This window comes from Mustela lutreola, chromosome 3, assembly GCF_030435805.1.
Source record: "Mustela lutreola isolate mMusLut2 chromosome 3, mMusLut2.pri, whole genome shotgun sequence".
NCBI lineage: Eukaryota > Metazoa > Chordata > Mammalia > Carnivora > Mustelidae > Mustela > Mustela lutreola.
Window position 1 is genome coordinate 1,125,068 of NC_081292.1, and position 18,438 is coordinate 1,143,505.

At 62.2% G+C, this 18,438-nt stretch overlaps 1 protein-coding gene across 2 annotated transcripts in view; it reads left to right on the top strand.

Moving 5' to 3' along the window:
• The window catches only part of ZC3H3 (zinc finger CCCH-type containing 3), an 81,943-nt gene that overhangs the window by 32,208 nt on the left and 31,297 nt on the right, over positions 1-18,438 (top strand). For both annotated transcript variants that reach the window (XM_059168718.1, XM_059168719.1), the window contains exon 4: positions 886-1,039. In XM_059168718.1, the coding sequence (XP_059024701.1) occupies positions 886-1,039 (154 nt within the window). The remainder of the gene's footprint in view (positions 1-885; positions 1,040-18,438) is intronic.

An 18,438-nucleotide genomic window follows, 5' to 3' on the forward strand; every position in this document is an offset into this window, starting at 1 on the left:
GGACCCTGGGCGCACTTCTTCCAAAGGGTCACAGTCCCGCTCTGGTGCTGATGCTCCAGCAGCGAGACCATGTGTGTTTTCCTGGTGGCCTCATGTGGCACACACGCCCGCCACCACGGCCCAGCTGCCTGCGGGGGGTGTTGTGGTCAGTTCCTGGTGTGGGTGTCTCTGTGGGTGGGAGTCCCGGGCTGGCGGCCTCCCTTCCCAGCCATGCTCCCGGGCGCTGGGCGGCCAGGTGGGATGGAGCCAGGTAGAGCCCGCAGGGTGCTGGGTCCCAGCGCGTCCCAGAGGGCAGCTTCCCGGAGAGGCTGCTGGCCGTGGCCTGGGTGGGAGCGGCTTCGGCGCCTGCGTCTGTGCTGCGTTCGCTTTAATTATCTGGGCAGTTAGAGCCGTAGATTATGAGAGCCGGGCAATTAGGTACATTCCTCGAAGCTGTGGAGAAATTGCCGGCTATCAAGTGGAGGGGAACTCGGGCAAAACAGATCCCTGGTAATTGCATGAAACATTCAGCAAGAAAAGAGCTGTGGCGTTCATCACCCCGCAAGGTGTTATGAAAACAGTGGTGATTAAATACATAAATCTCTGTGAGCATGGGGGGGTGCCCGGAGAGGGGGGTGAGCACTCTGGACCCCTGGCCTCCCGGACCAGCCTGCGGTGCACCGCCCCCCGCCCCTGGCCACCGCTCACAGGAAGCTCTGGGGGCTCTGGCCTGCCCGTGCTGCCGCTCCTTTCGGCTGGCCTGGGAGACTTGGCTGCGGCCTTCCCTGCCCCTGTCCCTGCGGGGGCCTGGGCCCGGCTCTCCTGCAGCCCTGGGGATGCATGTGCACCTTGAGGGGAAGGCCTGCTCACCTCCTCTGACCTGCTCTGTGTGGGTTTTCTCCGCAGCGTCTGGTCCGCACGCCCTGCGGAGCCCTCCCGCCGGCAGAGAGATCAAGACCCGCTACCGCATTGTCAAGAAGACGCCGGCGTCCCCTCTCAGCGCCCCCCAGGCTCCCCTGGCCCTGCCCTCCTGGCGGGCACGGCGGCTCTCCCTATCCAGGTAGGAGGCTCTCGTCCAGGCAGCCACAGGCCCGGGGCCTGCTGGGGCCCGAGCTTGCCACGCAGAAGTGCTGGGCCCACAGTTTGCTGGCGGAGGAATGGGCTCGTTTATCTGTTCAGTGGTCTCTGTCCCGACATACAGCCGGCTCGTGTGGGCTGCGTGCACGAACGCGTGAGCCCCCCACCGTTGTCAGGAAGCTGCCAGCTGGTGGGCTATGACTGAGGGGACAGCCACCATCCAGACCGGTGAGGTCACGCTGAGCTGCACCTGGGCGTCCTTCACGGGGAGACTTCCGGTCAGAGTCTGGGCCCCGAGCAGTGCCGCGGAAGCGGGGAGCTGCAGTGCAGGGCCGGAGGTGAGGCTGTGGGCCCCTCCGTGCTGCCCCCGTGCGCAGCAGCCTTGCTCTAGGCTGCTTCTGGCTGACCGCGTGCAGGCCCCCTTTTCTGGGTGCCCCAAGCCTGGAAACGAGAGGGCTCGTTGGGGCAGCAACATTAGGGAACCAAAGCTGGGGACTCTCTCTTGAGCCTGCTCAGCCTTGTGGCCTCAGGAGATACAGCATGGGGTGCAGCTCCTCCTTCGGTGACAGGGTGACAGCGCTGGCGGGTGGGGGGGAAACCAGGCAGGGGCAGACCTCCCTCTGTCCTCTCACACCACCCCCAACCGGGAGCTTACTTCCTCGGGGAGCAGTGTGGGACTCCTCCTCCTGGCTTCCACGGGCACTCTAGGGCACGTAACTTCTGGCTAGAGGCTGTGGGGCAGGGGATCGTTGTGCTCCGAGGGGCTGGACCACCTCTAGTCCTGGGCAGGGGCCATCCCGCTAGACTACTCTGAGCTTCCCCCTACCAGTGGCTGCCGGGCTCTGCGGCTGTGAAGCCGGCCCACGGCTCGTGTCCTGGGCGACCAGCCCACCCAGGCAGGCAGCAGCGCCCACCGTCTCCTCCCTTCCCATGAGGCTGCACTGAACTTGGCCCTGCTGCCAGTTTTCCTGGAGGCAAGATCTGCAAGTATATTTTAAATTAATTTTACTGCACTTTTTGTAATATTTTTGTTTTAAATAGATTTATAAGTATCTTGGGGGCTATTTCTACAAATTTATGAAGATAATTTTCACTCTCTCGATAAGGTTAAATTTACACCTGCTATTTCCATATTAATTCACAGTGCTAAGTGGGTCTAATTTTCTTCCGTTCTCCTATCTAGTGAGCATGGCCTTTCCTAATGCAATTTCCCCCTCACTAAATCACTGTGATCGGGAGTCATGATCGAGCTAAATTAACTTAAATTAATTTACTTAATAAGAGCCCCAGATCATCGTGAATGAGGTTCAGATTTATTGATTCCTGCTCGTGCCTCCCCTCCTGCAGTCCGCATTCCGGCCCCACATTGAGCCCCTGCGAGGCTCTGCCTCTCCCCGGGGGTGTGGCTGGGGGCTGAGGGTAGCTTCTGTCTCCGAGTGCCACCAAGGCCCCTGCTTTGGGCTCCGCTGGGCCAGTGCTGAGCTGGCTGGGCCCTGCAGGGATCACCGAGCAGAAACAGGAGCCAGGCCCTGGGGGGTGAGGGCTGATGGGTGGGTGAGAGGTGGCCGGGTGCGCCGCTGTGCAGTAGCCGCCTCGCACAGCCGGAGCATCAAGCCATTAGGTAGAGAACAGCCCGGTCAGCAGCAGGACGGGGAGTAGGCCTTCGCCCCAGTGTGGGAGCTGCAGAGCCGTGTGGGCAGGCCTGTGAGCTCGGACCTCGGGTCAGGTAGATGGGGTGGACTGTGTGTGCCCCAGGCCAGACTGCGAATGGATGGGCACAGATCCAGCTGCCGGCCCTGCTCGGCCACTGTGCCCTGTAAGCTCCTCACCCTAGCGGAGACGGCGCTGGACTGGCTGCCTTGCAGGGAGGGCCGTGGCTGTCTGGGTGCCCTGGCACAGGGGCCCACCTGGGGGTCTGGTGGGTGGGAACAGTTAGGGCGCCGTCCTGGCTGGCTCCGGGCAGCCCTCCCCCAGGCCATGCTGGGGGCCACACGGCTCAGGTGCCATAGCCCTGGCTTGTGCTGGGCGGCAACAGGCTCAGGCCAGGTCCCCAGGTGCTGTAGGCCTTCGAACCCGCCCTGTGCCGGCAGGCGTGGCTGAGCCCACCCTCCGGACGGCTGCACATGAGCTCAGGCCGCGTGTGGAGGCTTCGTTTACTGGGGTCTCTGTCTGCCCTGACCATGTTGCCTCAGCGTCTCAGACACGGCCTGAGCTCAGAGCCCTGGGTTCCAGGGATGCCAGGCCACTGGGCTTGGTGGGCTTGCCAGGCCTGCAGGCTGAGGGGGTGGCTGCTGAGGGCTGAGTGGCTCAGGGTCCCAAATGTGTCTGCCGGTGGACTGGGCTTCCTTTGCCCAAGGTCACCCGGACCCTGGGGGGCTGTGTTCTCAGCAGAGCGGCTGCCTGGTCGTGCTCTTGGCTGCACACGCCTGGGCTTGGCCTGTCGAGGCAGCAGAAAAGGCCTGTCTTCAGGACCGGCGGCTGGTGTGGGGCCCACCTTCCTGCTGCTTTCAGCTCCGTCAGCGGGCCCCACGGCCTTGTGTGGCCAACTGGCCTTGGCTATGGCCTTGACCTCTGCCTTGGGTTAGACCTTTTCCCTGGGCAGAAGGAGGGGTTGAGCTGGTGGTGGGGCCCCAGGCAGTGTGGGATCAGGGCTGTGGTGGTGAGAAAGCAGGTAGCCAGCCTGAGCCCACGGGCCATGAGCCCTCTTGGGGCCTCCTGCTCTGTACCCACCTCAGAGGAGAACACCCCTGGGGGTTGCGGCAGACAGGCCCCAGCAGTCTTAGAAGTTTCAGTCGGCATGTAGGGGCTGATCGACACAGGTGGAAGATAAGGCTGATGACGCAGGAGCCAGGAGGGCCAGCGCTGGCCTCTGACCCCGCCCTCCTGCAGACACTCGCTGCCTCCCCGGGGAGCCTGCGGGGCACCGGGGAGTAGCACAGGCTGTGTGACCTGGGGCAGGCAGGAGGGCCGGGGGCAGGGCTGTCGGCCCGGGAAGCCAGGCATCCTGAGCACCGCCCTGAAGCTACTGGCCAGCGGCCATGGCCAGTGCCTGTCCTCCTTGTTTTGAGGGATGACAGCGCTCATTGTGGTGGGGGTGACGGCACTCGGTCCTGTGCCCCCGGGGGCCTGGTGTTAGTTAGCACGGCGATGGAGACCACGGGCCGGTGCCAGGCTTGTCCCTGGAGGCTGGGTCCAGGATCCATGACTCCCTCTGCCAGTGGAGTTGGGGAAGAGCAGCCCTTCCTGGCGAGGACTCTTAGCTGCGTCGGGGGTGCTGTGTCTGCGGTGCCTGCCAGTCCCCCTCCCCCCTGGGCTGGCAGGCTCCTGGCCTCCGGCCACCGGGACGCGGGGACAGTGGCTGATGGCCCTGGAGGCTGTGGGCCACATCGGTTCGGGACCCGCAGGAGGCCGGGCTGGGCCCCTCAGACCTTGTACTGCCGGTGCCCAGAACCAGCCCCAGGGGTGGGGTGCCCTGGAGGGTGGAAGTGGGTCCTGGAGCGCCCGGGGGGCTGAGGCTCACGCCGTGTGTGGGTTTCGTGTTCTTGTTCTCAGATTTGCGGATTTGCCTGCGCCCTCAGCGGCGGCTCCTGGCGAGGTCATTAATCTGAACTGAAGCTGAAATGTGACTTATATCCCTAAAGTGCCTGTCGCTTTTTTTCTCTTACCAAATTCATTTGACGTGACAGCACGGAGCAGGCGGGAGCCGCTGCACTCACGCGGCCGAGGCTGGAGGCGGCGTGGACCCGGCTACAAATGGTGCTGTCAGCGCCGCGCGGGCCGCCTCGCTCCGGGCTGTTTTATTTTTGTGTCTGTGCGCTAAATCTTAAGTAATCTCCGGCTGGTTTGACGAGCTTCGGGCTGCGATTTTGAAGGCTCTGAAATGCTTTTCCCAAGTGACGTCTCATTAAAGAGGAGTCGAGCCGGAGGAGGGGCTGTGTCCTCTGGGGGCCGGCTGTGGGGTCCCCGGTGCTCCCCTCATGCCCAGCCGTGGCCGCGCTCTGCCGTCCGCCTGCCCCAGGACCGGGCTGTCGGGCACAGATCTGAGGCCGGCGTCTGGGGTCGGGGTGGCGGTGCCACGGGCTCCCGGCTCAGCTGCAGAGAGCTGCGTTCTCCCCACCGCCCCATGAGGCAGAGACAGCGCCCGAGCGTTGGCCCCGGTCCTGTGCCGGCACGGCACCAAGCAGTCCGTCGTGGGCAGCAGTCCCATCGAGGGGCCCCGTCCTCACAGCCATAGCCCTGAGCCCCTCCCACAGGTGCGCGTCCCGACGCCACCCCATTGTGGGGCTTGAGGTTTAATTCTTTCGGGGAATGCCTGCCCCTCCCCAGACCTACCCTGACCGGGCCCATGGACCTGGGGCTCCCACAGCCTCCCGACCTGCCCCGAAGGCTGTGGCAGTGAGAAGAGCTCTTAGCGAGTCCCCCCCATGATGGGGCGCCCCCTCCACGTCCCGACCACACCTCAGGCCTGGCTCTGTCTGGCGAGGGGCCTGCTTGGTGGTATGCCCATGGGTCCCTCCCGCTCAGCCCAGGCCAGGACCTGTGATGGGGCTAACAGCCTGGGACAAGGCAGCGGGGCTCCCCCGCAGACAGAGGGGTGCCACCATCCCGTGCCGGGCCCACTTGGCCCACAGTGCTCCCCTCCAGCTGGAGGCAGGCACCTCCATGGGGCGGTCAGGGCTGGGAAGGGTGCACAGGGCCACAGGACGCCCGGAGAAGGCCTCTCTAGGGGCGGGGCGGCTGCGGTCGGTGTGGGCCAAGCTGCGGGGGCCTTTCGCGGGGACCTGGGGAGGGAGTCCAGAACATTTCGCTCAGAGGGCAGAGGCCGCCCAAAGGGTGGTGTTGAAGTTGGGCCCTGAGCCCTGCTGCTGGGCCAGTGGGGGTGTGGGGTGCGTTAGGGGGGCTGCGGCCCTTCTGCCTGGCAAACCCCTTTCCCAGGCTGCGACTGCTGTGTTCAGGCCCAGGGCATGTGCCGTGGCCAACCTTGGTCTTGACCTTGCCGGCGTGTTCCTGGGGGTGCCTGCCTGCCCTCTGATGTGCAGCCTGGGAAGCCTTCACCATGCCTGGCTCCCCCAGCTGTCCCATGAGGGCAGCCTCTGTCCCAGCAGCCTGAGAAGGGTGCCAGGCCAGGCACGGCTCCCACTGTCCGCGAACGTGCTGAGAGACCATGGCCCAGGCAGCAGGACTTGGAGTTGCTTCTGTCACAAGTAGAAGTGTCCCCATCAAGGGAAGAGAGCTGCCCGGCTGCTTTCCCACAGGAGCCAGCTGGGGTATGGGTGTGGGACGCCATTCCAGGCGTGGCCTGCTCTGTGCCACGGGCCGTCAGGGCGGTCCTGCTTGTCTGTCAGATGCAGGGAAGGCCCGGGCTGGCCCTGCCCTGCTGGGTATGCCTGTGGGAGGGACAGCGTTTTTCCAGAGGGCAAGAGCAGCTCGGGAGGAGCCCCTGGTGTGTGCCGCGGGGACTGCTCTCTGCCCCGCACGGGCTCTCCTTGCTGGACTCAGGTGTGGGTATGTGCCTGCTTGTCCTGCCTAGGCTGCGTGTGCCTGGCCCCCAGGAATGGCCTGTTCCCTGGGCGCTGGGCAGGCACTGCGGCCCACTCTTCTGCTCGACGGTGCCCGAAGAGCCCTCGGGCGCCTGGTCCTCTCCACCCAGGGAGGAAAGTGTGGGGGCATCACCATCCCATCTGGGGTTCCCTGACTGGGATGGCTAGGCCTGTGGGGGGGTGACCCCCACTCATCTCCGTGTCCACGGTCCCCTCAGAGGGCAGCAGGGCGAGCGAGGGGAGGGCCACCCACTGGATGTAGACCATGTAGGTGGCTTGTCAGTGTCTGGGCCAGGGGCACTCGGTGCAAAGGGGAGCCTGACCACACCAACAGGGGCTTCTAGGCCCCGAATGCGGTAGGAAGATGGCCTTGGACCCAGGCCAGACTTGGGGCTGCTTTGAGTCCCGGCTCTTAACTGGGTCGTACTTGAGTCGCCTCCCTCCCTGGTTCCTGGTGGAACGGGGTCGGGGGGCCCAGGCCGGCCTCCAGTCCGAGGTCTGTGGAGGCTGCCCCGGGTCAGGTTGCCACCTGTCCGGAAGCTGTGGCCCGGTGGGGGATAGACCCTGAGCAGCCAGTGGCAGAATGTCCCTGGGATGTGGCTACCTGGGATGTGTGCGTGTCGCCCAGGCCTGGCCGCAGGTAACCGGAGGTGGCGGGCTCTCCGCTGGCAGAGGACACGGCGCCCCCGCGTGAAGCCTGAGCCGGAGGCTGGGCAGGTTCAAGGGCAGCGGCTTGACTGGGCCTCAGGCGGTAGGCCTAACCGTATCCCGGAGCCCATTGGGCAGCCTTGACTCTGCAGGGCTGGGCAGGCAGCGGGTGACCCTGGCTCTGCTCCTGCCCTGGGGCGTCTAGCCACCCAGGACTGTGCTGGCCCTGGTGCGGCATGTGTTGCCGGCGCGTGTCTCCGGCCAGCCTGGTGGGCAGTCGTGGCCTGGCTGCCGCCTGCCTGAGGCAGATGTGCTCTGGGGCTGGCGCCCAGGTTACTTTCTTGCATTTAGTTTTTTTCAGTAACTTCATTTCGATATATTTTTGTACGTAGAGAAAAGTTACAGAATGTGTGTTCCTCACCACAGTTCCCGGAGGACTTAGGCTTTGCCTCATCTGCCGCATCATTCTCTCCCTCCCTTCGTGGACAGCCGTCCATGTAGGAGCTGGAGACTCGGTGCTCCTTGACTGGCCACTGAGGTGCGTCCCCAGCTTGGGGAGGGCCGCCTGGGGGCAGAGCGGGTTGTGCACGCCCCCCCCGGCATTTGGGTGTTGTGTCTTGTCAGGGTCCTGGCGTCCGGCCCTCGCCTGGCTCCGTCTTTCCTGACCCTGATGGTTCGGAGAACGGGGGCCGGGTGCTTCCTGCAGCGTCCCGGGCTTGGAGGCCGCCATGAGCTCGGGAGGCTCTGATGCGCCTGCAACAGAGGAATGTCGCCACAGCGCTGGGCGACCCTCCGTGTGGCTCTGGGCCTGGCCTGGCCTCCTGCTGGTGGCCGGATGCCCACTCGAGGTGCCAGCAGAGAGGCCTGTCGACCCAGCGCAGAGCGTCGCGCTCCTGCTTCGCCCGCACCTTCCAGACCCTTCGTGATTTCTGCCCTTGTCCCCTTTTGTACCTGCTGGAGGGTGTCCTGCCAGGAATCCTGTCCCTTCTCTCCCAGTGCCGCACCTGCTCGTGGATCTGTTCCTAACAGTGTGGACTCCAGATTCCTATGCTGAGACCCGACAGTCTGTAATCGCTTCTCATAGCGATTCACTTTGACCCTCAGTTTGTCCCATGTGAAGGGGCCTGTGGAAGCCCCTTTGAGGAGCCTGGGTCCTTGCCATGTGGCCCCCCGTGGCTTCCAGGCTCACCAGGAACGCTCCCTCCCCCAGCCTGGGGCTGGCCACCTGCCTGCAGAACCCAGCTCCTGGTAGCGCAGGGGCTCTTGGTGGCTCACGGCCCCCCACTGCGAGGGTGTTGTGGCCCTGGGGGCACCGGGGTGTGTGGAAGGGGAGTCTCGGAGGGAGGACCCTCTTGAGTCCGAGTCTGCACACACTGCCATCTGGGCGGGCTCTGGCGCGTGTGCTCACACCGCCAGTCCAGCCCAGTGCCGGGGCTCCCTCCTGCTTCTCTGGCGGCCTGCTTGGGGCTCTTAGGCGATGGGGTCACCTGCTCCCGGGGTCACCTGCTCCCTTATTCTCAGGATGTGCACTCGCTAGAGCTCCCCGTTTGTTTACAGGTCTTTTTTTAGCTAAAATTTATATCCAGTGAGATGCAGGAATCCAAGTGTACGGAGCTTAGACTTTTGACCAATGACGCGCCTGTGTCGGTCGGACCCCGGTCAGGGACTCCTGCCACCCCGAGTGCCTTTGCGCTCCCTGTCGCCAACCCACATGCAGGATCCCAGGATGCCTGTTCTGCCCCGCTGCCCCGCGCGGCCTGCTGGGCTGGAGCTGAGATCCCGCATCCCTCCCCTCCCCGGTTCTGGCCCATGGCCCCCACGCGCCACGAGTGCCAGGACTTCACTTTTTTTTTTTTTTTTAAAGAATTTATTTATTTATTTGACAGAGATCACAGCAGGCAAAGAGGCAGGCAGAGAGACAGTAGGGGGAAGCAGGTTCCCCGCGGAGCAGAGAGCCTGATGCGGGGCTCCATCCCAGGACCCTGAGATCATGACCTGGACAGAAGGCAGAGGCTTAACCCGCTGAGCCCCCCCCCCAGGCGCCCCCAGACTTCACTTTTGACTGCCAATCGTCTTCCTTGGTTAGTAGCTCTCCTGTCTTTGGACACGGTGGGGGTCCTGCTGTGGAGAACGGGGGACGAAGGCCGTTGGCTCTTCCCGCCCGGCCCCACGGAGACCTGTGTTCTCCTCCCGTGCGCGCCCAGCAGGGTCCCGCGGGGACACAGAAAAGTGCGCCATCCCACTTCTTCCCAGAGCGGAGGTGCTGTTTCTGTCCCCATGATGGTGCTTGGTGTTACGGTCTTTCTGATTTTCATATTTTCTGTGTGTGGGCACCTCCCGTGGTTCACTCTGCGTCTCCCTGAGGGGCCACGCAGGGAGCACTCATTCATAGACTTACTTAAGGCCACATGTGCTTGGTTCTCAAGCTGCAGGAGCGCGGGGAACTCGTGTGGCCCTGCTTGGATGTGGTCTTGCTTCCCGTCCAGGAGTCTCTGGGGGGCTGGACCCTGTGGCTGCCCGCTGCCAGTCTCCACCCCTTGTTCAGAGGCCGAGTTTAGTAGGACAGTCCCCCTTCCCAGGGGACTCTCTCTTGGCTCTGGTCCCTGTCAGCACCACAGCACCCCTGTCGCAGAAGTGCTCCCAGGACCCCTGTTGGCTGTGGTTTCCCTGGGGGACCCAGAGCTCCCCCGGGGAAAGCCTGGCCTTTCTAGGCGTCTGCGGTCCTATGCAGGCAGGGCAGGCTCCTGCTTTATGCTTTCTGATGGGGTGCATCTGCCGAACCCCCTCTTCCACCCCCACTCACATACGTCCCTTACCGGCCCAGGGCCCTGGCCTTTCCCTCCCCCGCGGGGGACACCTCTCAGCTGTCGCCTGTCCTGTCCCATTGTAAGGTCAAGAAGTGAGAGCAGGGGGTGAGCCTGGGGGTGGCAGGGCAGTTGCCGACTTGGAGCCGAGTCTCCTCTAGGCCTCCGTGCTGGGGGGCCCCAGGCAGGGTTCTGGGGGAGAGCCTGTGGGGGGTGACCCGGGCCCCGCCCGCTTCCCCGAGCCCTGCTGAAGCAGGTCTCCTCCGGCAGGTTTTTTAGAATTTTATTTTATGAGAACAGGCGGTTACAGCTCCCCAAGTGCCGTAAAAGTTAATGTGATGGCCTCCCCGCGCCTCTGCTCATTTTTATAATTTTTTATTTTATGAAACAGGACAGGGAGCTTAGTGACTTATTACTATTCATTTCGTTTCAACGCAGTAAATATTGATTCAGTTGGGGGTTTTCAATTTAAACCACTCGGCGATTATATAAAATATTACTGGCCTCTGAAATTATGCTTACCGATCCCTTCGGCTGCTCATTAAGGAAGGAGTGCAGTTGTAGGTCCCTTTGCTTTCATCACTCTAATAAATGGGCTGAGGTGCGCTTCTGCTCGGGAGGTGCTGCGGAGGGTGCTGGCGGGGGCCTGACAGCAAGGATGCAACTCTTAATTTGGAAGTCGGTTCAAAGCACGCCTGCCTGATTTATTTATTTCTGTGTCTGTTTGAAGCAAGCGGTCCTTTCAGCTGTCAGCAGCCCCATGGCAGCGGGGCTGAGCCCGTCCTCCTGAGGCCAGAACACCTGCCCGGGCTCCTTGGCAGAGTGTGGGGAGGGGCCGGGGCTCAGGTGGGAATGTAGGGCCTTGCCCCCTCGATGGAAGGTAAGGGAGGGGGACCAGCCTGCCCCCAGCCCCGTCGACCATGATGCTTACTGTCAAAGACGCCTTGGGGCGCCTGGGGGGCTCAGTGGGTTAAGCCTCTGCCTTTGGCTCAGGTCATGATCTTGGGGTCCTGGGATCGAGCCCTGCATTGGGTTCTTTGCTTGTCGGGGAGCCTGCTTCCCTCTCTCTTTCTGCCTGCCTCTCTGCCTGCTTGTGATCTCTCTCTCTCTCTCTTTGTCAAATAAATAAAATCTTAAAAAAAAAAAAAACAAAACCAAAACGCCTCATCTCCCCCTGGGACCTCATGCCAAAGAGGCGGACCTTTTCTGGGCAGGGCTGGTAGTCGGCCCCTTGCTGGCCACACTGGCCTGGGACGCAGGATCCCGAGAAGGGAGGAGAGGCCCCTGGGTGCCGGGGTCTGGCTGGTACACAAGCTGGGACGGCCTTCCTGCCGTCTGCCCCATGGGGGGTGGCCCAGGGCAGCCCTGTCTGGCATCGGGCCCTCAGGCCTCAGGACCCCACCAGCAGACCAGCTGGTCCCTCTGGGTCCAGGGTCTCTTCACACGTGTGGTCCCTGTCCCCACCAGTGTGGACACCTCTAGGGCGGCCCCATGAAATGGTGGAGGCCAGTGAGAGGGTCCAGAGTGAGGATGCAGAGCCCCCAGGGGAGGCCGCGCTAGGCTGGGCCCCCACCGTGCTGCGTGGCCCTGTGTTCAGGCAGGGGGTGCACCTCAGCCACGCTGCCAACTGCTTCCTCCTTGGCTTTCCCAGGTGGGGGCTCGGGGAGGGGGGGCATTGGCCTCAGTGGAGGATGCTGGCATGGGGGTTGCCAGATGGGACTGAACTGCCATCTCCCTCTCAGTTTGAGCCTCTGGCCTGCGCTCCAGAGGGATCGCATGGCTCCTGTGACCATATGGTGTTTGTCACTATTTCCTCCCTGGCCATGGGGACTGCTGGCATCTGGCCCGACAGGGATCGTGGCCAGAGTATTTGGGGTGAGACCGTGTTTTCTGACGCGGTACCTGGGCTCTGTCTGTGGATGTTGTGGGAAGGGAGGGGCTCCAGGACAGGCCTGATGCGGAGGCCCTTGTGGGAAGGGAGCGGGGCAGACGTCAGAACCCCCTCCTCTTGGCTTCGTCTGGGGCTGGGATCTGCTGGGATCTCGGGCTGGTCACCTCCCTCTCTGGGCCCGTGGGGAGCTGGTCCCTGGTATCTGTGTCCCAGAGGCCATCCTGCTAGGTAGGTGGCCCTGCTGGGGCTAGAGCCCCAAGTGGGAAGGCCTGGGAAGGCCAATGTGCTGCGCTGTGAATCCCTTCTGGGAAGGTCTCTGGCCCGTACTGGCCTCATGTCTGTGGCTGTGTCTCTGACCCGCTCGCCTCCAACTGCTCTGTCTTCGGCCTGTGGCCTTCCTTTGTCACCGCTCCACGTGCCCGCGTCCCCTGTCACCGCTCCGCGTGCCCGCATCTTCCCATTGCTGCTGCCTTTGTCCCTGTTTCTCCACGGATGAGTGTGTGTCTCAGTCCTGTTCCCGTCGCCTGGCGCTTTGTTTCTTGGTGTGGGTGCCGCACCCTGGTGCTGTGGGCACGCTGTAGGTTCTCGGAGCAGGGCTCCTTACTTGGTTGGGAAGCCAGGACAGGTGGGTACCCTGGGCTGTCCAGCCTCCATGCACGTGGCCTCGCGGTGGCCACGAGCCAGGTTCCAGCCCCTCTGGCAGCCTCCCTGCCTCCCCATCACCTTGCCAGCCCTGATGGACCTGCCTCTCCCCAGCCACATCCCTCCCATCCCTACCCTGTGAGGGCCCTGGGCCATCTGACCCTGGACGGCTGTGCCAGCAAGCTCACTCCCGCTTGCCTGGGCCAGCCTGTCCCTCCTGCTCTAGTGCCCTGAGTCTTGATCCGTGTGACATGTGGATGGCTTCTTTGCCCTTTGCGAGTTGGCTCGAATGGCTGACGCCCGTGAAGCAGCTTTCAAACCAGCGCACGGGGGAAGCAAGGGGAAAGGGGTCAGGCTGACAGGCGCCTCTTCCAGGCCTCACCTGTGGGTGCAGACCCCGGGGGGCAGGACCTTGTGAGATGCCACTGCCGCAGCACAGACCGTAAGCCTGGTGTGGCCTCCGGGGGCCGGTGGTAACAGTACAGTGGCTCTCGGAGTGGGAGACCCCTCGGCTGGGGCTGATAGCAGGATCTTTGGGAAAGAAGCCTCAGAAGGTCCTCTTAGGTCTGTCCCCGTGGAACCCCGGGAAGATCACCCTCAGGCCGTGCCTGAGCCCCCTGGCCACATGTGGCCAGCACCAAGGGCCCTCCTGTGACAGGACTGGTGATCCGTGATGTCCCTGGAGATGAGGGCAGGAGAAGCTGAAAACACTGCCTCTGACAGGAGGAAATAAAACGTCTGTGTCGCCTGGCGGTACCTGGGTACGTTACATGCTGAAATGGCGCTTTAAATACCACTTTTGTCCTGGTTTTAGAGGCAGCAGTAAAGCGTTGCTCCGATGATCGATATCATACTTAATTCCTTACATCTGTCAGCCCTTCAGCCTGCTCTGACCCCAAACCACAGGTCCCCTCTCGGAGCTGGGCTGGGGCCGCTGCAGGCCGCTGAGGGATGTGAGGTTCTGGGGAGCCCCGCAGCGGCTGGGGACCAGGGCTAAAGAAAGCCCCGCTAGTGAGGGCTCACTCTGGCCCCCAGCTGCCACCTCGTCCCTGGGCCTCACTTTGTCGCACCAGCATCCACCATGCTCTGTGTCCCCCACAGGGGCGCCCAGAGAGATGCTGGGCCTAGGGACAGGTGTCTTCGCCCTGCTGTGGTCCTGGCAGGGAGCCTCATTCCTCCCTCACCCCTGTCTACCTTCCTACTGTACTCCCCCGCCCCGCCCCGCCCTGTGTGGCCCTCTGGGAACTGCTCCTTCCTGGGGCCTTCCCTTGCCCTTCTGGGCTCTGATGGGTCCGAGCTGCTGAGCCGGGCTGCAGCCTGTCCCACGCTGTGGCCATCCACCTCCTCCATCTCACGCCTTGTACCCTTCCAGGGCTGCCCACAGGCCCCTGTGCCACTTCGTGTGCAGACCGGCAGGGGGCAGGTGTTCAGGAATCGTGGGGATGGCTGACAGGTCATTTCAAATGCTGTGTCTCAGGGGGGGTGAGGGCTGCAGTTGCAGAGACCTCCTTGTGTTGGGGACAGGCCCAGTGACCCCTGCCTGCTGGGTAGCCACTGTAGCTGGGGGGCACCCCTACCCAGCTTCCGCTGAGCCTGGCTTTTCCAGGCCCACACCCCTCCCCACTGCCCCAGCACCAGCAGGCAGGTGCACAGTGGTTTGATTTTCCTGTGACTTTCCTCCAAGTCAGCAAGGTTTCCCCGGTGCCCCGCCCACTCCCCAGAGTAAGGAGCCCCGGTTTAATTTGCGGTTAGATGTCTGTTAAGATTGCGTCCACTTCCCAAGTCAGCACTTAATTGGCAAGGCACTTGATTTAACAGCGTGGGAGCCTCCACCGGAAAAATGGCTTGAATAAATCACCGCCTGACGCCAGAAAATAGATATAATCTCAGCATTAACTACATTAATAGTAGCAGGAGCCGAATTAAGAAAGCCATAAAGCATGGGCGGGGGGCATAAATTACGGCCCAGCTCTGTCCCGAGGCTGTCCCGAGGCGTGCCTCTGCTTGGGGGCGGGGCGGGGGAGGCGGTCCAGTCCCGGCCCCGCCCCGGCCCCGGCCCCGCCCCCCAGCTCCCGGGTGGGGCGGGGCCGCTCTGTCTGGAGGCCTAGCTGCCCCCCCCCCCCCCCCGCAGTGCCCCGTGGGGGTCTGAGGCTTGGGGCACCTGGCCCACGTACACACCCCCACCCCGCTTCCCCATCCCCGCCCCCACCCCAGGCCTGGCTCTGCCTGAGGCCGTGCCCCAGGGTGCTGGCAAGGGTGCTGGCGTGAGTCAAGGACAGCAGTAGCGGAGCTCCCTCGGCTGCAGACTGCCGACTTGAAGGCTTCTTGGAGGAGGCAGGCACAACTCCGGGGGTTTCGTACCCCTCAGGGGGGGCGGTTCAGGGTGCGCTCATCCCCCTGCTGTTTTGTCTAGGCCAGTTCCACTGCCCCCACCCTTCTGGGGCAGCCCCACTGCCACAGCCTGTCCCACACTTGAGTGGAGGAGGATGCTGTCCAGTTTGCTTTTTTCTAAGATCATTTATTTGTTTATGCATTTACCTGTCAGAGAGAGCGCGTGCGTAGGCAGGCCCAGCCGCAGGCAGAGAGAGGAGGAAGCAGGCTCCCCACTGCGCCGGGAGCCGGGCCAGGGCTCGATCCCAGGACGCCGGGATCATGACCTGAGCCAAAGGCAGCCGCCTAACGACCGAACCACCCAGGCGCCCCAGGATGCTGTCCAGTTTTAATTTCAGTTTCATTCCCGTTATTGGTCAAGTTCAGCATTCTTTATGTTTATGTTCATTTGCCTCCAGCCTGTTTCTTACAAGTTTGCAGGACTCGCATGTGTTCAGGGTGTCACCGTTTGTGTTCCCAAGATGATCCACTGTTCGTTCCTCAGTTTGCTCGGTTTGAATCGGCCCTCCCGCCTTCCCGTTAAAGTTAAGAGGGTTTCTAGCAGATCTTGCTTTTCTGAGTACTTTAATCTGTCAGTCTCCTAAGACTTGGTTGATGTGCTTGGAACAGCCTTCTCCAGCCCGAGGTTACAGGAGTTCAGGTAGATTTCCTTCTGGTGCTGCGGTTTCAAGTTGTACGTTCGAAATTTTCATCTAGGAGCTCCTGGGAGGCTGAGTGGGTTAAGCCTCTGCCTTTGGCTCGGGTCATGATCTCAGGGTCCTGGGCTCTCTGCTCATCAGGGAGCCTGCTTCCTCCTCTCTCTCTGCCTGCCTCTCTGCCTGCTTGTGATCTCTGTCAAATAAATAAAATCTTTAAAAAATTAAAAAAAAAACTTTAATCTACCTGGAATTTATTTAGAGATATGGTATAAGATTTTTTTTTTTTTTAAGTATATTTTGACAGAGAGATCCCAAGCACTGGGCAGAGAGGCAGGCAGAGAGGGAGGGGAAGCAGGCTCCCTACTGAGCAGAGGACCCGATGCGGGACTCAATCCCAGGACCTTGAGATCGTGACCTGGACTGAAGGCAGAGGCTTTAACCCACTGAGCCACCCAGGCACCCCTAGTTTCTCTTTTTTTTAAGATTTTATTGATTTGACAGTGAGCAAGAGAGGGAATGCAAGCAGGGAGGAGAGGGGGAGCAGGCTCCCCACGGAGCAGGGAGCCCCAGGTGGGGACTTGACCCCAGGACCCAGGAGTCCCCCCAGGCGCCCCTCATCTTATTTATTAGTTATCTGATTGTCTAGGCCATTCGTTACCTCTTAGGGTTTTGCCATTGTTTGAAAATGTCCCTTTTATCTTGTACAAATGCTTGTTCCGGAACTTGGCTTTCTGCATAGATGTTCCTCTTTGGTCTTCCCTTTTTAAGGCCTTCTTGTTTGTATCTTCAGTGGTCAGAACTGTAGACTTCTTACCCTGCGTACAGCCCCCCAGGTCAGACAGGGGGTGTGCACTTCCTGCCTTGCCTCCAGGTCCTGTTCACGCCCCTCCCACACCCCATCTCACCCCCACAGTTGACCGCTCGGCCTTTCTCCATCCCCGCAGGCTCCGCCTCGAGGTTCTCGAGCCTCCGGAACAGAATCCTGCAGGAGGCACTGTTCGCTGTCTGACGTCCTTCGCCCACCGTGGGCTACACGGAGTTGCCCCGACAGACTCATGAGCTGCGCCCCTGACCCCTTGTCGCTGTACGTGGTGTTGGGGGCCTTTCGAGAAAAAATCAAGGTTAAATGAAGTCACGGGGGTGGGGGAGCCCTACTGTAATAGGACTGGAGTCCTTACAGGTAGAGGAAGAGACCCCAGAGCTGGCTGGCTGCCGGCGTGCGGAGGAGGCCTGTGTGACGACACAGGGAGCATGTGGGGCCTTCCCTGCAACCAAGGGGGCTAGACTTGGGGCCCCCAGAACTGGAAGAAAATGGGTTCCTGCTGTGTGAGCCACCCAGTCTGTGGCGCTGTCTGCCACCCAGGCCAGCTGAGACCGTGTTCTCAGGTCCGCGTGCAACACTGTGGGTAGCGATAGCATCTTCTTTTCCCTCGAGGTATGTGGACATAGTGCAGATTGGTCACCTGTGCGATGACACGTTCACGTCACATTTCTAGTCTTTGCTGCACCCTGGTCTTGTTGGGCCTGTCGCCGACTGACCCAGAACCCTGGTTTCTGTGGACTTGCTCCGGGGGTGGGGGGGTTGGTGTGCCCCGCTGCGGTAGGTCGGGATGGGCTGTGGTGGATGTCCTCGTCTGCGCACTCTCGGCAGGAGGAGAGCACTCCAGCCCCCATGGCCTCGGCAGCACCTGGGGCCCCGTTTTCCCCGCGGCTGCAGGCTGCAGGGGTGCACTGGCGTCTCAGCCAAGCCTGGTTTGTAGATGGGAGCCAGGGCAGGGAGGGACGGGGTGGGGAGAGCCTCCCGCAGACGCCACGCCCACCGCGCAGCTGATGTGGGGCTTGGCCCTGTGATCTGGGGATCGTGACCTGAGCAGAAACCAAGGGTCGGACGCTCAGCCGCCGGAGCCCCCAGGCGGCCCGGGGACACGTTCAGTGAAGTGGGCACTCAGTCTGGCCAGTGTCCAGGGACTGGAGACACTGCTGTGTCCTTACGGCTGCCTGTCTTCATCTCTCCCGAGCACTGTTCTCCCAGATGAATGTTAGCGCTGGCTCAGTTTCTCGGCCTTTCCCGGGCGATCAGCCTCTAAACCAGCCGTACTGAATCTTACTCCCCTGCCCTGCCCTGCCCGCTGCAGCCGGCTGGTCACACGTCTGTCCTGCCCTCCGTGCTGCGTGGGCCAGCTGCCGGGTTCCCTCGGTCTGGAGGTTTGTGCTGAGTTCCGCCCCTGTGTTGGCTCTTCCTGTGCGTGGAGTTCTGGGGGCGAGGACCATTTCAGGGCTTGGGGGATGGTCCGCCGGGCCTCCACGTGAGCAGTGAACGGGGTGAAGGGGGCAGGGAGAGGAAGGGAGGGAGGCCCTGAGGACAGACAGAGAAGCCAGTGGGAGACACAGACGGGGGGGATGGGCGAGGACCAGAGGAAGGGCCCACCCTGCCCCTCACAGGCCGTCACGGGCCAAGGCGGTCTTGGGCTGACAACCCAGTCCAGAGGGTGACACGGGGACATGGGATGGAGGGCCCCGCCCCAGGCTGCTCAGCCTGAGCGCCTGCCCTCCGCCCCCCACGAGCTGGACTTGGTGGAGCGCGGGGGGCCCCCGAGACCCGGTGACGCGTGGCTTCTGCCGCTGACACACAGACACCAGTAGCGGCAGCTGAAGTGCATTTTCAGAGTGTCAGTTTATGGAGAATTTGACTTTTCATCTCATTGTTTATTAGGCTCTTAAAGGGAAAGCTTGTAATGCATCCATTGATCGAAATACCGATTGAGTAGCCGCGAGCACATGAAGCAGTCCCAGCCCCTTGTGGCGCAGCGGCCGCCTGTGTCACGGGG